The sequence below is a fragment of the Ictalurus punctatus genome, chromosome 25 (assembly GCF_001660625.3).
Source record: "Ictalurus punctatus breed USDA103 chromosome 25, Coco_2.0, whole genome shotgun sequence".
Taxonomy (NCBI): domain Eukaryota; kingdom Metazoa; phylum Chordata; class Actinopteri; order Siluriformes; family Ictaluridae; genus Ictalurus; species Ictalurus punctatus.
In genome coordinates, this window is record NC_030440.2 from 5,113,900 (window position 1) to 5,134,340 (window position 20,441).

At 39.8% G+C, this 20,441-nt stretch overlaps 1 protein-coding gene across 2 annotated transcripts in view; it reads left to right on the forward strand.

Moving 5' to 3' along the window:
- Window positions 1-6,316: 6,316 nt before the first annotated feature.
- LOC108257774 (phospholipase B1, membrane-associated) overlaps window positions 6,317-20,441 on the forward strand; it is a 36,498-nt gene continuing 22,373 nt past the window's right edge. Inside the window, exons 1-11 of one of the 2 annotated variants that reach the window (XM_017455789.3) lie at window positions 6,317-6,413; window positions 8,696-8,745; window positions 9,004-9,058; window positions 10,415-10,478; window positions 11,581-11,615; window positions 11,707-11,770; window positions 11,894-11,945; window positions 13,575-13,652; window positions 19,785-19,838; window positions 19,960-20,021; window positions 20,231-20,306. In XM_017455789.3, the coding sequence (XP_017311278.2) occupies window positions 6,362-6,413; window positions 8,696-8,745; window positions 9,004-9,058; window positions 10,415-10,478; window positions 11,581-11,615; window positions 11,707-11,770; window positions 11,894-11,945; window positions 13,575-13,652; window positions 19,785-19,838; window positions 19,960-20,021; window positions 20,231-20,306 (642 nt within the window). In that variant the 5' untranslated portion in view covers window positions 6,317-6,361. Of the gene's footprint in view, window positions 6,414-8,695; window positions 8,746-9,003; window positions 9,059-10,414; window positions 10,479-11,580; window positions 11,616-11,706; window positions 11,776-11,893; window positions 11,946-13,574; window positions 13,653-19,784; window positions 19,839-19,959; window positions 20,022-20,230; window positions 20,307-20,441 lie in introns of those variants that run through there. The other variant, XM_053675777.1, reaches the window with a different exon arrangement.

The following is a 20,441-nucleotide window of genomic DNA, read 5'->3' on the forward strand; positions in this document are numbered from 1 at the left end:
TGTTCCGCAGTCTATAGCAACATCCGGTGTTGCGTCGGAAATCGTCCCCGTGCAAAATAAATAAATAAATAAAACCGAATCCCATTGTGCGCATGCGTATTGTCATGCAACGCTCGGCTGTGTGTTGTGTCGGAAATTGTTTCAGTGTGAAGAAAGAATCACAATGTGCGCGTGCGTACGATTAAGCTTCGGTTTACGGTACAACGATGGATAGTATAAAAACGTCAAATATTTCACTTTTACTCTCATTGCTAAATTAGGTTGTTATTTGACAAAGACATTTAGCAAGAGTGGATAAAGGAGAAATTCTGAGTTGAGTTAACATAAATTAACATTAGCTATGTTTCCAGGCATGTATTTTTAGGCATTAAAAACACTGAACGGAAACACCAGATGCGAATAAAATCTCCAGAATGCGCATAAAAACGTATGCGCTCAATTGAGGCGTATTTTCCAAATAATTTTCCAAATATATATGTCAAAAAAGATCATGTGACTTTGCCTCAACAAATCATGTGATTAGATAATTGGCTCCGAAAAGTAAAAATAGCAGAGAGAGAAGTGTGCCAGTTTCTCTGGGAGTGACAATTTTGAACACATGGGAAAGAAACAGTACTTTATTCGCAATGTTTTATGCAATATTCCAATTTTTTACACAAGTTAATTTCACAACTTGGATGGAAACATGGCTATTGTAAACAGCACCACTGCCACAACACTAGTGCAGAATGCCATCAGCTTGTACTTAAACACATGTCATATGAAAACAAAGACGCAAGCCACACAACTTGGCTGTAACTTTTTGTCAAGGATGTAGCCACAAAAAACCTGAGAATCAGTCCCTGGAAATTCAAGTAACTAAATACACCATATGGTCAAACATATGTGGACACCTGACCATAACATATGTGGGTCTTCTCCAAACTGTTACTACAAAGTTGGAAAGACACAGCTGTCATGTACAAAATGTCGTTGTATGCTGTAGCATTAAGATTTCCTTTTACTGACACTAAGGGACCTAGCCCAAATCTAGCATTCCCATGCTCCTGTGCACAAAGTGAGGTCCATGAAGACATTGACAAGGTTGGTGCAATAGAACTCGAATGAGAGCACAGAGCCCTGATCTCAAACCCACTGAGGAACACCAAATTACCACCAGACCGGACATCAGTTCCAACCTCTTGTGGCTGAATGAGTACAAATCCCTACAACCATGTTCCAAATCAAGTAGAAAGCCTTCCCATAAGAGTGGAGACTGTTAATGTTAATGTACTGTGTTTAATGTGCATGCTTTTGGAATGTGATGTTCAATGGTCAGGTGTCCACATACACAGTACTTTTGGACATTTAGTGTAGTGTGTGTGCCCTGTTAAAATGATTGTTTACAGAATGAATAGCTCTGAATGTCTACTCGTGCTCTGAGCCCTCGGTTTCATCTGTATTTGTTGTTAATTGTGGTAGGCAATTAAGCTCACAGTTACAATAACTTAGGACAATAAAGAGACCTTTCTACTGCCTCTGAAAAACACCAGAAGAAAGATGCCTAGGGTGCCTGCTCATCTTTGTGAACATGCCATAGGCCTCCTGCTGGGAGGCATGAGGACTCCAGACACGATCGAGAACTTGTAAATACCTTGGTGGAAGAGTGGGGTAACATCTCACAGCAAGAACTTGACAAATCTGGTGCAGTCCATGAGGATGACATGCACTGTAGTACTTAAAGCAGCTGGAGGCCACACCAGATACTGACTGTTACTTTTAATATCGACCCGCCCCCCCTTTGTTCATCCATTCATCCATCCATCTTCTATACCGCTTATCCTCCCCTTTGTTCAGGGACTCATTATTCCATTTCTGTTCATCTAATGTCTGTGAAAATTGTTCAGTTTATGTCTCAGTTGTTGAATGGTTTTATCTTATTACAAATATTTACACATGTTAAGAAATTTCCTGGAAATAAAAGCAGTTGAAAGAAGCACTCAATCGTTACATAGCAGCGAAGTTTCATGAAATTTTTCATTGGTAAGATTGAAAATATTAGATGTGAAATTCAGGCTATTAAATTAAAACCACACAGCATTATAACTAACCCTATAGATGATAATATGGCAATATCAGCGAATTCATCAACTTGCATACTAGATCCTGTACATACATGTTTCTTTAAACAGATTTGTCCTGGAGTAATTGAACCGCTTTTAAATATAATCAGTTCTTCCCTTAGCACTGGCTATGTACCTAAATCACTTAAATTAGCAGTTATTAAACCCCCGATTAAAAAACCTGACCTTGACCCCTCTCAACTGTCCAGCTATAGACCTATATCAAATCTCCCCTTAATCTCCAAGATCTTAAAAAAAGGTTGTAGCATAGCAGTTATGCTCATACTTGCATAGGAATAACATTCATGAAATGTATCAGTCAGGATTTAGACCTCATCATAGCACAGAGACAGTGTTAGTTAAAGTAGTAAATGACCTACTACTGGCCTCTGATCAGGGTTGTGTCTCGCTGCTTGTGTTACTTGACCTTAGTGCAGCTTTTGATACTCTAGAATATAGTATAGATAATACTATTCTCCTTGATAGATTAGAAAATGTTGTTGGCATTAAGGGAACAGTCCTCTCCTGACTCAGGTCTTATTTGACCGATCGTTATCAGTTCATAGATTAGCTTCTACTGTTATGCTGATGATACACAGTTGTATGTTTCAGCGAAGCCAGAGGACAGACAGTAGCTTAATAAATTTGAGGAATGTGTAAAGGACATTAGACGTTGGATGTTAACTAACTTCCTTTTACTTAATTCTGATAAGGCAGAAGTACTTGTATTAGGACCACGTGTAGCTAGAAGTAAGCTTTCTGATCACATAGTAACTCTGGATGGACTTTGTTTCATCATGCACAGCAGTAAAAGACCTTGGTGTGATTATTGACTCCAGTCTATCATTTGTTGCTCATGTAGATAATATTACTAGAATAGCCTTCTTTCATCTCAGAAATATTTCTAAGATGAGAAATATATTGTCACTACATGATGCAGAAATATTAGTTCATGCTTTCATCACCTCTAGACTAGATTACTGTAATGCCTTACTGTCTAGATGTTCCAGTAGGTGCCTAAACAAACTCCAGTTAGTCCAGAATGCAGCTGCTAGAGTCCTAACTAGAACCAGAAGATACGACCACATCACCCCAATCTTATCAACACTGCATTGGCTCCTAGTGAAATCTCGCATTGATTATAAAATACTATTGTTAACCTATTAATAACCTATGTGGTCTCGCGCCACAGTATCTAAGCGACCTTTTGGTTTTCTATGATCCGCCACGCCTACTTAGATCAAAAAATGCAGGCTATCTGATGGTACCTCGAATAGCGAAGGCTACAGCAGGGGGAAGAGCTTTCTCTTATAGAGCCCCACAGTTATGGAACAGTCTTACCATTAGTGGTCAGGACTCAGACACAGTCTCAGTGTTTAAGTCTAGGCTTAAAATGTATTTGTTTACTCAAGCCTACCCTGACTAGACTTTCTGTTCTGCTAAGCACAGTCCTAACAGTCTCTTCTCTCCTTCTCTCCTTCTGCCGAGCCACACGCGATTTTATGGAGATACTAGAGATCCTGATCCTTTCTGCTCTCCAGACCTGCCTGATCTGTTTCAGATGTCCTACCTCTGGATGGAGCTCTCATCTACTCCAATTCCAGATTGCTGGGACTACGGCTACTTCTAAGGCCAAACAGACTTCATATAAAACCATAATGAACTTTTTCACACTATCTGTTGTTACCCAGATGAGGATGGGTTCACTTCTGAGTCTGGTTCCTCTCAAGGTTTCTTCCTCTTAACATCTTCGGGATTTTTTCCTTGCCACCTTCACCACCGGCTTGCTCAATTGGGATAAATTCGCACTTTTAATATCGGTATAAGTGTTTATATATTTCTGTAAAGCTGTTTTGAGACATCTATTGTAAAAAGCGCTACACAAATAAAATTGAGTTGAACTGAATTGCTGCATCAATCACAAAAAACCTCCACGAAATCCTGTACGGATTGATTTACAGTGATGAAGAGTGAAGTAAGAGGCCTGAGGCACTTGCAAATACCTCACTATCTGACCTTCAAAAGCCAGGTAAGCAAGGCATGGCCTTGACAGTTCAAGGCTGTGTGCAAACATAGGGAAACTTTCCTGTACCCTAATGACCACTGTTTCAGCTCCCTTTCCCATCTGATGCAAGGGTATGTTGATATCACAAGATAATCCAAGGTAGACAAAGCAGTGACTGCATGGCACACCAAACAGTCTACACTGTCCAAACAACTGTATTATAATGGAATAAATGCTGTCTTCTCCTTCACCTCAGAAGCAAAGACCATCTGATAGTAGCTGTTTCTCGAGTTCAATGCCTACACCACTAGTATCCATCAATGTAATCAAGAGCATCATCAGTTCAGAGCAACCTGTAGAAGGTTGCTGCCATCCCATCTGTCTGCAAATGTGACAGACATCTGCCTCTCCAAGCGTAAACTCCCAAAAGACCTCCACTGAGCCCTGCTCCCCATTCCCTTCACTCTGAGCTTGTCTTTTCAGATCACCATAGCTGATTGCTTCTTCCTGTTCACCATGCTTTGCAAGCCAAACTTGCTAATGTCAGAACTGAACTGACCCCACTTGGCTGCTTAACTTTTTTCCACAAAGTCTTTTGTTAGCACATTTACTCCCAATATCTGCTGTTTGAACAACATGGTTATAGTAACATAGCTGGTCTTTTGAGACTTTATTAGTGACATTTAGTTAAATGTTAAAGTAGACTAAGATTTCAGCAGTATAATACATTTTTTACATTTCCTCATAGTGGAGACACATAGGCAGACAAACATATACTCTTGTATTTTGGGGGAAAATTGTAGACTTTTATTTTACTAATTGTGTTTCTTCTGTGTCAATCTTCTACTTCTGTGTGATAAGAAGGATTAAAGGTTTAAAGATGTATGATAACATAGTCCTTTATTGCTGTCCTATACACTTCATTATCACAGAAGAGTGAGTTGTCATTGTGCAACTGTCAATGTGGTTAACGCTAACCCACCTCCATACATCACTTTATCTTTTGTGTTAACTTTAGCTTCCTCAAAGCCTAGCATTCAACCTTCTTTCTTTTTATCTTTTCTATCTTCTTTCTTTTACTCTGACTCTGTTACTGACCTAGGACATGTTAGCTGACACACTTTGACACTTTATGTTCAGCCTGATCTTTCTCTATCTATCTATCTATCTATCTATCTGACTGTCTGTCTGTCTGTCTGTCTAACAATCCCTCCTACTTTTGACTATGTCTGTGTACAAAACATAATGTACTATCTTTACAAATAATCCAAAAATGTTCTATATCTTAGGACTGCATTTTTGAACAATTCTGTTAAATGTTGTTGGGGGTTCAATAGCTTGCTATGTTCATTAGCTAACTAGCTCATGTTAATTCTAGTTACATAGTTAGCTATATAACAAAGATATCCCTTACACAATATCCTGAGCATTTCGTATAGGCTGAGGCAGAACTTAAATATATGTAACCCAACAGCCATCACAAAAAATCCTCAAAAGTGACAACCTAAGTTTAATACAGAACTTTCAATTTATTAAACAAAATTTTAATTTAAAGATCTGGTTAACTAGTCTAGCTCACTCAGCTAGCTAAAGGTTAACCTGTGCATTTTTCTGCAGGTTGGTTGTTGAGCTGTGAACTGCCAATATCTCCACCAGTTTTGTCTTGCAAAATTTGCAGATCATCATCACACTGTTAACTTTTAAACATTTAAAACTAAAAACACCTGATAAATTGGGCCAGAGATGCTCATCTGTCTCCACTGTCTCAGATATTTCTGATACTTTCTAAAGCATTTGACACCTGAAATGTAGACGTTGAACAGGAAACTGCTTTATTTTTGATCAGACTTTGAAATTAAATCATTTACAAGTTGCATATAGTGTCTTTCAATTGGCTTATAGTCTTCCAGGCTTAAATGCATTATTTTCAACTCTGTAATGGTGATTTGTATTTCTTTTATCAAGCAAAAGTATAAGTATTATGATTTAATTATACACACAAAAAAAATTACCATAACGGTGAACCATGAACTCATTACTTTCCTCCGCTGGTATTAGCCATTGCTGAGCTTTGCTCTACTTTTGGGTGATCAAACCCCGCCTCCTCAATATTACTGAAATCTTTTAATGATTAGAGATGCAGCTGTCAATCAGAGGACCATAAATGATCATAAAAGACCATTAAAGACATAAAGGTACAAGTGTGTGTGAGGTTCTTTCTCTTACAAAGTCTCCAGAGTTTCCAGAGACTAGTATGAAGATGATGGATACATGTTGGATGTTCTTTGTCCTGTCCTTACTCTCAGGTTGTTGTGTTTTTATATCATTCTTATCATTTCAAAAGACTTTTTTGAGAGGTGGGTCTTTAAAATGAAGAAGGAAGAATTACATTTTGTGTGTAATGTAACAAACATTTTTCAAATGTCTGATGTTTCTATGTTTAGATTGCTCTTGTGCTTTTACTTCTTCATCTATGTGCAAACTTCACAAAGTAGTTTAGCATGTCAACTTCTTGGTATCGAATCCCAGGATTCCAAAGAAAATTTCCTCTTTTCTTTTTTTTAAATATCCACTTGGCTAATTTATTTTTAGTCAGTATATTTCTCAGACAAGACTCAACCTTTGTGTGAAGTACTTATGGTAAAATCATGAGATATAAACTATTTGGAGAGTTACCAGTGATCATGTAAATGGGGCATTATAATATAATAGATCAACGCTGCTTTAGGATTTCAAGAAACCTAAACCTAAGCTAATCTAAACCATGAATTTTAGCTGAGCAACAAGCTTCTTCAGGGGGGGTTAACGGTGCTTTGCAGAACAAATGCAAAGATGTAATATGGATTTGAACAAAAATGTTTCTGGATCATGTTCACGTATGGCTTCTTCTTTGCATGATAGAGCTTTAACTAGCATTTGTGGATGTCATGCAGTTCTGGAGTTGAGTTCTGAGCCCATGCAGTGATTTCTATTACAGAATCATGCCTGATACCTCATACCAGTGCCGCCTGAGGGCCTGAAGATCACGGCCATGCGATATTGATTTTCACCCTTGTTCCTTGCAGACAGAGATTTCTCCAGATTCTCAGAATCTTTTGATGATTTGTACTGTAGATGATGAGATATCCAACTCTTTGCAATTTTACATTGAGGAACATTATTCTGAAATTGTTCCACAAATTGTAGATGCAGTTTTTTGCAGATTGGTAAATCTCTGCCCATCTTTACTTCTGAAAGACTCTGCCTCTCTAAGGTACTCTTTTTCTAGCCAATCATGTTACTGACCTGTTGCGAATTAACCTCCAGCTGTTTCTTTTTAGTAACACTTACTTTTTCAGCCTTTTGTTGCCCAGTCCCAACTTTTTTTTAAATGTTTCACGACCATCAAATTCAAAATTACATATTTTTTTCCTTAAAATGGTACATTTCCTGAATTTAAAATTTGATATGTTTTCTATGTTATATTTTGGATAACATATGGGTTTAGGAGATTTGAAAATCATTGCATTCTGTTTTTATTTACATTTTACACAGCATTCCAACTTTTTTGGAATTGGGGTTGTAACGCTTCACAAGCACCAACTGTATTTAAAAAGCCCGGTTGTGCTGGTATCTAACAATGATTGACTAAATGCTGTAGTTCATGTACAGTTAAAAGGCTGTCCCACAATAACTTCCACAGATAAAGATGTTTTTAAATAGTATTGTGAAAATATCATAGACCGTGATAAACCGTAATTAGGCAAATATGATGATATGAATCCATTCATCCATTTTCTGTACCGCTTATCATACACAGGATCACAGGAATATTGTGATATGAAAATTGAATATTACAACATGCATGTTCATGCAACTAATGCATGCATGAGTTCATATCTGATAAGAAATGATGAAGAGCTCAAATATGAGAGATACCCTATCCATTATCAGTGTCCTATAGATAACTGTGCGCATTGTCAACAACAGAAAATCATCTCCATATCATAAATGATTTAAAAAATATCACAACCAATAATTAAATAAATTCCTTAGATCTTAAGGGTTACTTTGTTTGCATTGAGGAGTAAACATGTACTGAACCTCTGCAATATCTTAATTAAACAGTGGATTGTTAAAAATGTTCTACTGATGATTTTTCAAAATTGGAAATTTGGAAAAAAGTATCAAGTAATGAGCCTTGTAATGAAACGACTTGAAATCAGATCTCATTTTAAAATCCACTTGATACTTTTGGTCGTTATGTTTTTGAGAGTATATCTGATGGGACAGGATAAGGAGCTTAAAGATGAAAGATATTCTTTATCAGCCTTTATCTTTCACCTCTTTGAGCACTTTTGAACTTTAGGCTTCTTATTTCAAAATGCTCTCTCATAATGCTACAAATGTAGTGTTCACTGTTTTTGCTGTAGAATATAATTAATTATAAACCTGGTCACCGAATACATTCATATGAAACCATATAGATGAGTGTGATGTCTAACTAACACCAACCCCACCCCAACCCCAACCTTAAACTTGGTAACTGATCAGAGCATGTAAAAGAAGTCATATTGATTGGGGCCGGTTTGGATGTTTTCATCCTCAGGGTCAGTGTTTGGCCGTACTTTGCCTCAGAGTCTTGAGAAACCGAACGAGGTGAGTTACAGAAAAGAGTGAACAAAATGTATCTCATTTAAAATGTATAGCTACAAAATTTGGTTCTGGGATATATTAAATGAAGTGGGCAGTGATGGCTCCGTGGGTAAGATTCTGTGTTATTTTTCTGGAGGTTGGGAAAGTCATTAGACTATCTCTAGTTGAGCCTTTTAGCAAAGTCTTTCTGCATATGAATGTTCTGTAAGTTGTGCCTTAAGTGTTCTCTTCATTTCATGCTGTCTGATATCTGTCATTCAGAGATTCTCTTGGCCTTGTTGTGACACTCCTGCTGGCACACACAAACCCTCCTCAGGTAACTCCCTTCTAATCATATATATGAACACACAGTCCAATGACCTTCTATTATAGTAAGGAGTTAATAACCCAAAACAGGAATGCCCATCAAAAGTTTGAACTACATTGAACCAGGGGGTATTCTAGAGTTTTTTGTTTATTTATTTATACATTTTCTTTAATCATATTATGTAACAAACATTAATGTAAGTATGTACTGTAAATTCCCCACGTAAACTTTTTTTTAGGATTAAAAACTGGTTACTGTTGACAACAGTATGACAAACTCCATATTTTTATACCTTGGACGTCTGTTTTACATTAACTTAATCAATGCAAGTTTACACTGTATTTGTTACCCAACCATACCTAATTTCTATTAAAATTCCTGAAATAAATACACATATGTAGACACTCTGTTCAAAACAACAAGAGTAGAAATGATTTTTTGAAGTACAAAGCTGTCACCTGAAATCCCATCACAGTAAAACAGGAGGGACTTTTGAATAACCTGCACATAAAACAACAAATATATAAATAATTTCAGTACATTTAAAATCCACACTCTCCAATCCTACTCCATCAGAGCCCCAAGAACAAATTCATTATGTTTTGTTTACACAAATACCAGACAATATACTGGAGGAGGCCACTGAAACTGTGAAATTAGCTTCTAAACCAGGGCAATTCTGGTCCTGGAGGGCCACTGCACACTCCTGCAGAGTTTATCTCCATCCCTAATCAAACACAACTGAAAACTCTAACCAAAGTCTTCAGGATTAGTTGAATATTACAGGCAGATGTTTTCACTTCAGCTGGTATTACAATCAGTCTTTATGTTTTAAATAACTCAAATGGTGTAAATGATAACGTTCAATGAATAGAAAAGCCTATTTTGACATATCTACTGTAATCTACCTCGACGCCCCTGAACTGAACCACTGAGTGCAATTGCAAATACACTGTGCATTTACATATAGCATCTTCTTCATTCCTGTACTAGCACAATTTTACTCTATGCATACTATTTATGTCTTCTTTTTTTGCACTTTTCTGTGATGAATACAATCTTTGTCATACCTCTGTATCACTATGTGCAATCCATTATAAGGTCTGTATCATATTACATAATTTGCACCATTCATATTACATATGTGACTCTATTTATATTAATAGCTAGGTTGCCAGTTATGTGAAATATATTTGTCAGTAGAATATAAAAAATGCAGTAATGAATATTAAAATAGATCTTTTTATTTTAAGTATGTAATTACTGTAGATTTGTGTCGATATGTTTATTCTTTTTGAGCTAACTTTAATGAGAATATATAATAGTGAGAAGAATTTTTTTTAAACAAATATTGAAATCTTGCAGTGCATTCACTGAGGCCTGCAGACATCACAGTCTTCTCTGTTGTTGGACTCCCTCACACACCAAGGTAAGGCACAAAATCAGGATATACAGTGCCCTCCACTAATATTGCACATTTGGTAAAGAAGGCTGTGAAATATTGTCTTTATTGTTTCATTTTTAAACAAATTCACAAAAATACTCTGCTCTCATGGATATCTAATAATTGCAAATACAACACAGGTTTATCAAAAAAAAAAAATCTTTGTTAAATATAGGTGTGCAACAATTATTGGCACCCTTTTAGTCAATACTTTGTGCTACCTCCCTTTGCCAAGATAACAGCGCTCCTATAATGCCTGATGAGGTTGGAGAATACATGGCAAAGGTTGTAGTTTTGGAGACTTTCTAACGCAACTAACTTCTGCAATTCTCCAGTTGTGATCCTTGAAGATTTTTGGGCCACTCGAACCATCCTCTTCACAGTTCGTTGAGACAATATAGTCCAATGTACAATGGACTATTCCAGGTTGATTAATAACATTTCCAGTTGACTGGAACTTCTTAATGATTGCCCTGATGGTGGAAATGGGAATTTTCAATGCTTGTGCTAATTCCTTATAGACACTTCCCATTTTGGGAAACTCAACAACCTTTTGCTGCACATCACAGCTATATTCCATGATCTTACCCATTGTTATGAATGAGGGAATTTGGCCTATGTTACCTCATATTTATATTATTAAGTCATGGTTGAACAATTTCTTGTTCCTAGTCACCCAGGTATATTAAAAAATGTAAAATATAAATGGGAATTTACTTAAAATATATTTTTCTCTTTATATTTTTCATAGGGGTGCCAATAATTGTGGCACACATATATTTAACAAAGATTTTTTTTATAAACCTGTGTTGTGTTTGCAATTGTTTGATATCCAAGAGAGCAGAGTATTTTTTATGATTTTTTTAAACAGAAAGTCCAAAGGTTAAACAATAAAGACAATTTTTCACAGCCTTCTTTGCTCATATATACCGAGGGTGCCAATATTAGTGGAGGGCATTGTAGCTAACCGAGAGATAGAATTTGTGTAATCACATAATGCTTCATTTGCACAGTACATGTGTATGTGTTCACAATAACATGAGCAATATCCATAAATCATGATGATGTTCCTATTGTTTTCCTGCAGCAATGTAATGTCATCAGTTATAAGCAGCCTTTATGGTAAGTTGATCTTACACTCACTCCTAATGCACTGTGTGTGTGGGTGTGTGTTTGTGTGTAATTTATCTTTATTGTTGTGTTGTTTACTCAGATGTGATGTCCATGTTCAGTCCTGAGTTTGCCAGTGTGTTACCTGATGGATCTGCACAATCCAGGTAAAGTGTGTGTGTTTGTGTGTTTGTGTGTGTGTGTGTGTGTGTGTGTGTGTGTGTGTGTGTGTGTGTGTGTGTGTGTGTGTGTGTGTGTGTGTGTGACTCACTGCATCTCTTTGTTCCCAGTGGTCTGGTGAATCAGGCTGATCGAGCAGCTTCCCTTCTGAAGACCCACCAGGTAATATGATATAATATCATATCATATCATATCATTTACTTATTATATTGTTGTTTAATTGCTTTTTATTTTATTTTTGCAACATTCTTTCATATATTTTATGCTGTTCTATATTGTAAAGCTGTTTTTGTCTTCTTTTTTTAGTGTATATACAGTATCTCACAAAATTGAGTACACCCCTCACATTTTTGTAAATATTTGATTATATCTTTTCATGTGACAACACTGTAGTGAGTGTACAGCTTGTGTAACAGTGTAAATTTGCCGTCCTCTCAAAATAACTCAATACACAACCATTAATGTCTAAACTGCTGGCAACAAAAGTGAGTACACCCCTAAGTGAAAATTTCCAAATTGAGCCCAATTAGCCATTTTTCCTCCCCGGTGTCATGTGACTTGTTAGTGTTACAAGGTCTCAGGTGTGAATGGGGAGCAGGTGTGTTAAATTTGGTGTCATCAGTCTCACACTCCCTCATACTGGTCACTGGAAGTTCAACATGGCACGTCATGGCAAAGAACTCTCTGAGGATCTTAAAAAAAGAATTGTTGCTCTACATAAAGATGGCCTAGGCTATAAGAAGATTGCCAAGACCCTGACAATGAGCTGCAGCACAGTGACCAAGACCATACAGCGGTTTAACAGGACAGGTTCCCCTCAGAACAGGCCTTGCCATGGTTGACCAAAGAAGTTGAGTGCACATGCTCAGCGTATCCAGAGGTTGTGTTTGGGAACTAGACGTATGAGTTCTGCCAGCATTGCTGCAGAGGTTGAAGGGGTGGGGGGGTCAGCCTTTTCAATGCAGGTGAGGAGTACAAAGACAAGTGTGTCTTGCCTACAGTCAATCATGGTGGTGGGAGTGTCATGGTCTGGGGCTGCATGAGTGCTGTCGGCACTGGGGAGCTAAAGTTGATTGAGGGAACCATGAATGCCAACATGTACTGTGACATACTGAAGCAGAGCATGGCCGTAGGGCAGTATTCCCATATGATAACGACCTCAAACACACCTCTAAGACGACCACTGCCTTGCTAAAGAAGCTGAGGGTGAAGGTGATGACTGGCCGAGCATGTCTCCAGACCTAAACCCTATTGAGCATCTGTGGGGCATCCTTAAACGGAAGGTGGAGGAGCACAAGATCTCTAAAATCCACCAGCTCCGTGATGTCGTCATGGAGGAGTGGAAGAGAACTCCAGTGGCAACCTGTGAAGCTCTGGTGAACTCCATGCCAAAGAGGGTTAAGGCAGTGCTGGAAAATAATGGTGACCACACAAAATATTGACACTTTGGGCCCAATTTGGACATTTTCACTTAGGGGTGTACTCACTTTTGTTGCCAGCAGTTTAGACATTAATGGCTGTGTGTTGAGTTATTTTGAGAGGACAGCAAATTTACATTGTTACACAAGCTGTACACTCACTACATTGTTGTCACATGAAAAGATATAATCAAATATTTACAGAAATGTGAGGGTTGTACTCATTTCTGTGAGATACTGTATATATGTATGTATGTATGTATGTATGTGTGTGTGTGTGTGTATGTATATATATATATATATATATATATATATATATATATATATATATATATATATATATATTGGATATAATTTGTGTGTGTGTGTTTAGCCCTATATAGCAGAGTCTGGCTGGAAGCTGGTGATTATCTTTGTGCCAGTTGATCGACGCTGTATGTGTGCTGAGCAGGTTAGAGAGCATACACACACGCACACACACTAACACATACACACACACAAATGTAATAAAAAAACATTTATTACACATTCTCTAACACTAATTATATGAACTATTGCAAATCACCTTAATAACCACATTATCCAGCTCTTGGTGGCCTTATGCAGTGGCTTCACATTTCAAAAGAAGTGTCTTTTTAACATTTACCCTTCCACACTGGTCGCTGTTGTGCTCCAGGGAGAGCTAACTAACTAGTGGGAACTGGCAACAATAAATGATATAACTACTACAGATTGCCATGGTATTATGGTGTCCTGCTATATTGATTTATTGTGACAGCCTCATACTCAGGGACTGGTATAGATTTCTAGCCAGTCAGAATCAGTTTAAATGTCTCATCAGAAATTTTCACCACCTGTTGCAGCAGGAGCATTGATCAGGGGCATAACAGTGGGAGGTAAAAGTGAAAATAACTCTCAGGGCTCCATGTGAAGAAGCTAAGAACGGGCCTGGGAAGTAGTTGGTTCAGTAGGAGGGGGAAAAAGGATTATAGACACAGGATGTACACATCCCTGGAAATTTGTAAAATAAAGTATTAGTGAAGATTTCAAGTAATACTTCTCAGTTCACTTAGTTTAGTTGGTGAGATTGGTGGTCTATGTTGTTCTATATTAAATTTGCTTTGTTAAATTTGTTTTTAATCTCTTTATTAGTTTATATATCTATATTTACTTTATTTTGTATAATTCAAACTTTTTTTGTAAATTGTGTGTAACATGAAACAAAACGAGAACAAAGGACAACCGCTAGGTAAGTGAGTTAAACTCAATACTACACAAAGTCATAGTGTTTGAGCAGTCTCTTATATACTGTGGTGTGAGTATGTGTGAGATTGGAAACAGGTGTGTGTGAATAGTATTCCGAAGAAGGTGAACATGTATGTGTGGGAAGTGTAGTCCATGGCAGCTATGTTTGTAGGCCGCTGTGCACGTGTCCACAGTAAACAATGTCACAGTTGTTAAAATCCGAAGAGCATGCGCTCGCTGAGCACTCGTGCAGGTAGCTCGTGCATGCGCGCCCTCTCATCTCTCCGAACACGCTGCCAGACGGGGAGATCGTGACATAACCCCCCCCACCCCCCACCCCCAAGGAACACTCCTCTCCATTGGCGGTCCTGGCCCCCTGGGCAAAATGTCCCCAGCTGAACCAGGAGAATGTGCAGCGTCCTCAGTGGAACAGGAAAGCAGAGTGACGTCTCAGTGGACTCTGCAGGCTGAACTTGGTTGGCTGTGTCAGCGGATTCGAGCGTGAGCATAACTTGGTTGGTCATGTCAGCAGACTTGGACGGGAGCAGAGCTTGGTTGTCTGTGTCAACAGACTCAGGTGTGAGCAGAACTTTGTTACCAGTGTCAGCAAACTCGGGTGTGAGCAGAACTTGGTTGGTTGTATCTACAGACTCTGGCATGAGCATAACTTGGTTGGTCATGTCAGCAGACTCGGTCGTGAGAGGAACTGGGTCGTCCATGTCGTTGGTGTCAAGCGTGAGCAGAACCTGGTTGTCTGTATCAGCAGACTCCGGTGTGATCAGAGCTTGATTGTTCATGACCACAACTTCTGGCATGAGCAGAATCTGGTCAGTACTGACTTCGGCACCAACCTGGGACAGGAACTTGGCATGAGCAGGGCCTGGGTTGGCCGTCTCTTTGACCTGGGTCAGGAACTTGGCGTGAGCAGGACCTGGGTTGGTCGTCTCTTTGACCTGGGTCAGGAATTTGGCGTGAGCAGGGCCTGGGTTGGCCGTCTCTTCAACCTGGGACAATGACTTGGCATTACAGTGGACCTCTGGAGCTGAGACCCCCTCATGGGTCTCAGGCTGAAACTCTTGGGCTGAGGTCATCCTGTTGACCTCTGGCTGAAGCTCTGAAGCTGAGACCTCCTCATGGGTCTCAGGCTGGAGCTCAGGTTCTGAGGTCACCATATTGACCTCTGGCTGGAGCTCGGTGTGTGAGACCACCTCATTCAATTCAATTCAATTCAATTTTATTTGTATAGCGCTTTTTACAATAGACATTGTCTCAAAGCAGCTTTACAGAAATATCAACATGGCATACAGATATTAAAGGTGTGAATTTATCGCAACTGAGCAAGCCACTGAGTGGCGACGGTGGCAAGGAAAAACTCCCTAAGATCTTTTAAGAGGAAGAAACCTTGAGAGGAACCCGACTCAGAAGGGAACCCATCCTCATCTGGGTAACAACAGTTAGTGTGAAAAAGTTCATTATGGATTTATCTGAAGTCTGTATGGCCTTAGGAGCAGCCGTAGTCCCAGCAGTCTGGAATTAGAGAAGATTTGAGCTCCATCCAGAGGCAGAAAGGATCTGGATCTCTAGTATCGCCATAAATTCGTGTGGGGCTCGGCGAAAGGAGAGAGGGAGAAAAAAGATTATTATGACTGCGAAGTAGTAGAACAGAATCTAGTCAGGGTAGGCTTGAATAAACAAATACGTGTTAAGCCTAGACTTAAACACTGAGACTGTGTCTGAGTCCCGAACACTAATTGGAAGACTGTTCCATAACTGTGGGGCTCTATAAGAGAAAGCTCTTCCCCCTGCTGTAGCCTTCACTATTCGAGGTACCGTCAAATAGCCTGCATCTTTTGATCTAAGTAGGCGTGGCGGATCATATAAAACCAAAAGATCGCTTAGATATTGTGGCGCGAGACCATTTAGTGCTTTATAGGTTAATAAAAGTATTTTATAGTTAATGCGAGATTTTACTGGGAGCCAATGCAGTATTGATAATATCGGTGTGATATGGTTGTATCTTCTAGTTCTAGTTAGGAGTCTAGCGGCTGCATTCTGGACTAACTGGAGCTTATTTATATTCCTACTGGAACATCCAGACAGTATGGCATTACAGTAATCTAATCTAGAGGTGACGAATGCATGAACTAGTATTTCCGCATCATGTAGTGACAATATGTTTCTTATTTTAGAAATATTTCTGAGATGAAAGAAAGCTATCCTAGTAATATTATCTACATGAGCATCAAATGATAGGCTGGAGTCAATAATCACTCCAAGGTCTTTAACTGCTGTACATGATGAAACAGAAAGACCATCCAGAGTAACCATGTGATCAGAAAGATTTCTTCTAGCTACACGTGGGCCTAATAAAAGTATTTCTGTTTTATCAGAATTAAGTAAAAGGAAGTTAGTTAACATCCAATGTCTAATGTCCTTTACACAATCCTCAACCTTACTAAGCTTCTGTCTGTCCTCTGGCTTCGCTGAAACATACAACTGTGTATCATCAGCATAACAGTGGAAGCTAATTCCATGTTTACGAATAATTTGACCTAGGGGTAGCATATATAAAGTAAAGAGCAGTGGGCCTAAAACAGAACCCTGTGGAACTCCAAAAGTAACCTCAGTGTGCATGGAGAAATCACCATTTACATCTACGAACTGATAACGATCGGTCAGATAAGACCTAAGCCAGGAGAGGACTGTTCCCTTAATACCAACAACATTTTCTAATCTATCAAGGAGAATAGTGTGATCTATAGTATCAAAAGCTGCACTAAGGTTGAGTAACACAAGCAGCGAGACACAACCCTGATCGTAGGTCAGTAGAAGGTCATTTACTACTTTAACTAACGCTGTCTCTGTGCTATGATGAGGTCTAAATCCTGACTGATACATTTCATGAATGTTATTCCTATCTAAGCACGAGCATAACTGCTTTGCTACAACCTTTTCTAAAATCTTAGAGATGAAGGGGAGATTTGATATTGGTCTATAGCTGGACAATTGAGACGGGTCAAGATCAGGTTTTTTAATCAAGGGTTTAATAACTGCTAATTTAAGTGATTTAGGTACATAGCCAGTGCTAAGGGAGGAATTGATTATATTTAAAAGTGGTTCAATTACTCCTGGAAAAATCTGTTTAAACAAACATGTAGGTACGGGATCTAGTATGCAAGTTGATGAATTGGCTGAAGAGATTAATGTAACTAGTTCAGTCTCTCTAAGCGGAGTAAAACACTCTAAACATTGATCTGATATTGCTACATTGTCATGTAATGGGTTTGTTACAGTACTGTCCGGTTTTAATTTAATGGCCTGTATTTCACGTCTAATATTTTCAACCTTATCAATGAAAATTTCATGAAATCTTCACTGCTATGTAATGATTGAGTGTTTCACTCTGTAGTGGTTTTATTCCTAGTTAATTTTGCTACTGTGTTGAAAAGGAATCTAGAACTGTTTTTGTTGTCTCCTATTAAGGTGGAGAAATAGATTTTTCTAGCATCGCCAAGAGATTTCCTATATTTCAGTAGGCTCATGGGTCTCAGGTTCGAGCTCTGAGGTCGCCACGTTGGCCTCTGGCTGAAGCTCGGTGGGTGAGACCACCTCATGGGTCACAGGTTCGAGCTCGGGTTCTGGGGTCGCCATGTTGACTTCTGGCTGGAGCTCAGGTGCTGAGGCCTCCTCGTGGGTCTCAAGCTGGAGCTCTGAGGTTGCCACCTTGACCTCTGACTGGAGCTCGGTGGGTGAGACCACCTCATGGGTCTCAGGTTCGAGCTCTGAGGTCGCCACGTTGGTCTCTGGCTGGATCTCAGGTGCTGAGACTTCCTCGTGGGTCTCAAGCTGGAGCTCTGAGGTTGCCACGTGGACCTCTGGCTGGAGCTCAGCGAGTGAGACCACCTCATGGGTCACAGGATCGAGCTCAGGTTCTGAGGTCGCCATGTTGACCTCTGGCTGGAGCTTGGCGGGTGAGACCACCTCATGGGTTTCAGGTTCAAGCTCTGAGGTCACCACGTTGGCCTCTGGCTGTAGTTCCACAAGGACTTTTCTGTGTAGATGCTTGTGCTGATGCCAGCTGCTCTTGAAGCATTCCTTAGAGCAGAAAAATGTTTCCTGGGGACCCAGCTTCTTGCATGTGGAACATTGTAGCTGAGTCTCTTTCCCGCAGCCCTCAGTCATGCATCTCGGAGAAACCTCCCCCACATTGGCCGACACCTGAAGCGGAGCTGTGGAGGCTGTCCTGTCAATCCCCTCATAATAGAGGTTGAATGGCAGGTCAGCCTGGGGCATTCCATTGACTGCCCACCCCAGTAAATCCAGACCATGTAGCTGCCCTGGCTGCGTGAACTCCTCCATAAAAAGTTCTGCAAACTGAGTGACATCATGGAGGACCCAGTACTCACCAGCTGCTCCGCCCAGTCACGGGTCGGACCACAAAACCTGGACACTAAGAACCCGATCCACTGTCTCTTATTAGGCTTGGGATACGCCAGGCTGCAGAAATATACCTGGCAGCTGCAGAGGAACTCCAGCGGGTTGCTCCCCGGGAGTTCGAAGGCATACCTTTTGAGGGAACTGCACAGACAAGAAACACGGCCAGTAATCCGTGCATTTCCTGATAAGGCGCTCTCCTGCTACTTCCATGGTTTTCATAGCGCGATGTCTCCCCCGTCTTCCTGCTGCATCCATGTTGGGCGTAGTATTCTGTCACATTGCGAGAAGTAACGGAGATTAGGACAGATGCAAGTGCCGTTAACAGTTTTATTAAAGGAGACAGCAGCAGACAAATCCAAATCGTAATGCAAAAACATAGTCCAAAAACATGCAAAAGGTCAGGCGATTGGCAAACAGGCATAAATAGGGCGAAGCAATAATCAGAGTCGAGAAACTATAAACGAGGTCAGAGATCATGAAACAAAACGAGAACAAAGGACAACCGCTTGGTAAGTGAGTTAAACTCAATACTATGCAAAGTCATAATGTTTGTGCAGTCTCTTATATACTGTGGTGTGAATATGTGTGAGATTGGAAACAGGTGTGTGTGAATAGTATTCCGAAGAAGGTGAACATGTATCTGTGGGAAGTGTAGTCCATGGCGGCTATGTTTGTAGGCCGCTGTGCACGTGTCCACAGTAAACAATGTCACAGTTGTTAAAATCCGAAGAGCATGCGCTCGCTGAGCACTCGTGCACATAGCTCGTGCATGCGCGCCCCCTCTCATCTCTCCGAACGTGCTGCCAGATGGAGAGATCGTGAGTGTGTGTGTGTGTGTGTGTGTGTGTGTGTGTGTGTGTGTGTGTGTGTGTGTGTGTGTGTGTGTGTGTGGCTTTTTCAGGTCACCATTGTGTCACAGGAAGTGGATGCTGCTCTACAAGTGCTACACTCTCAGGTGTGTGTGTGTGTGCATGTGTGGGTGTGTGGGTGGGTGATTTTGTTGTGGACACAAACAAGATGCCACTCTAGAGCAGTTGTTTCAGATTTTGTTATCATGAACCATATGTTTGTTACAGCTGAAAAAGGCCATAGTCAGTGTTGTGCTCCAGGATGCTGAGCCTAACAGTGGACACAGCAGGTGATTATCAGATTATATTAAATGTAAGACCTGATCTCTGACTGCTTTTTTCAAACATTCTTGGAGCTCTTGTGCAGTAAACAGTTTTCTGTTTATGCACAAATTACAATGCACAAATTACAAAATTAAGACCGTTTATAAGATAGTCTAAAGTGAAAATGACTCTGATAGTATGTAATATTAATGTGTGTGTTGATGTGTCTTGCCAGAATGTGTTCTTGTCCACCAATAGACTCAGTTGAAGAGCGACGGTTGACAGGTGCAATTTATTCACATGCCCTTTTGGTAAGAGTACTACTACTACTACTGCTGCTGCTACTACTGCTACTACTACTACTACTACTACTACTGCTACTGCTGCTGCTGCTGCTGCTACTACGACTACTACTACTACTACTACTACTAATAATAATAATAATA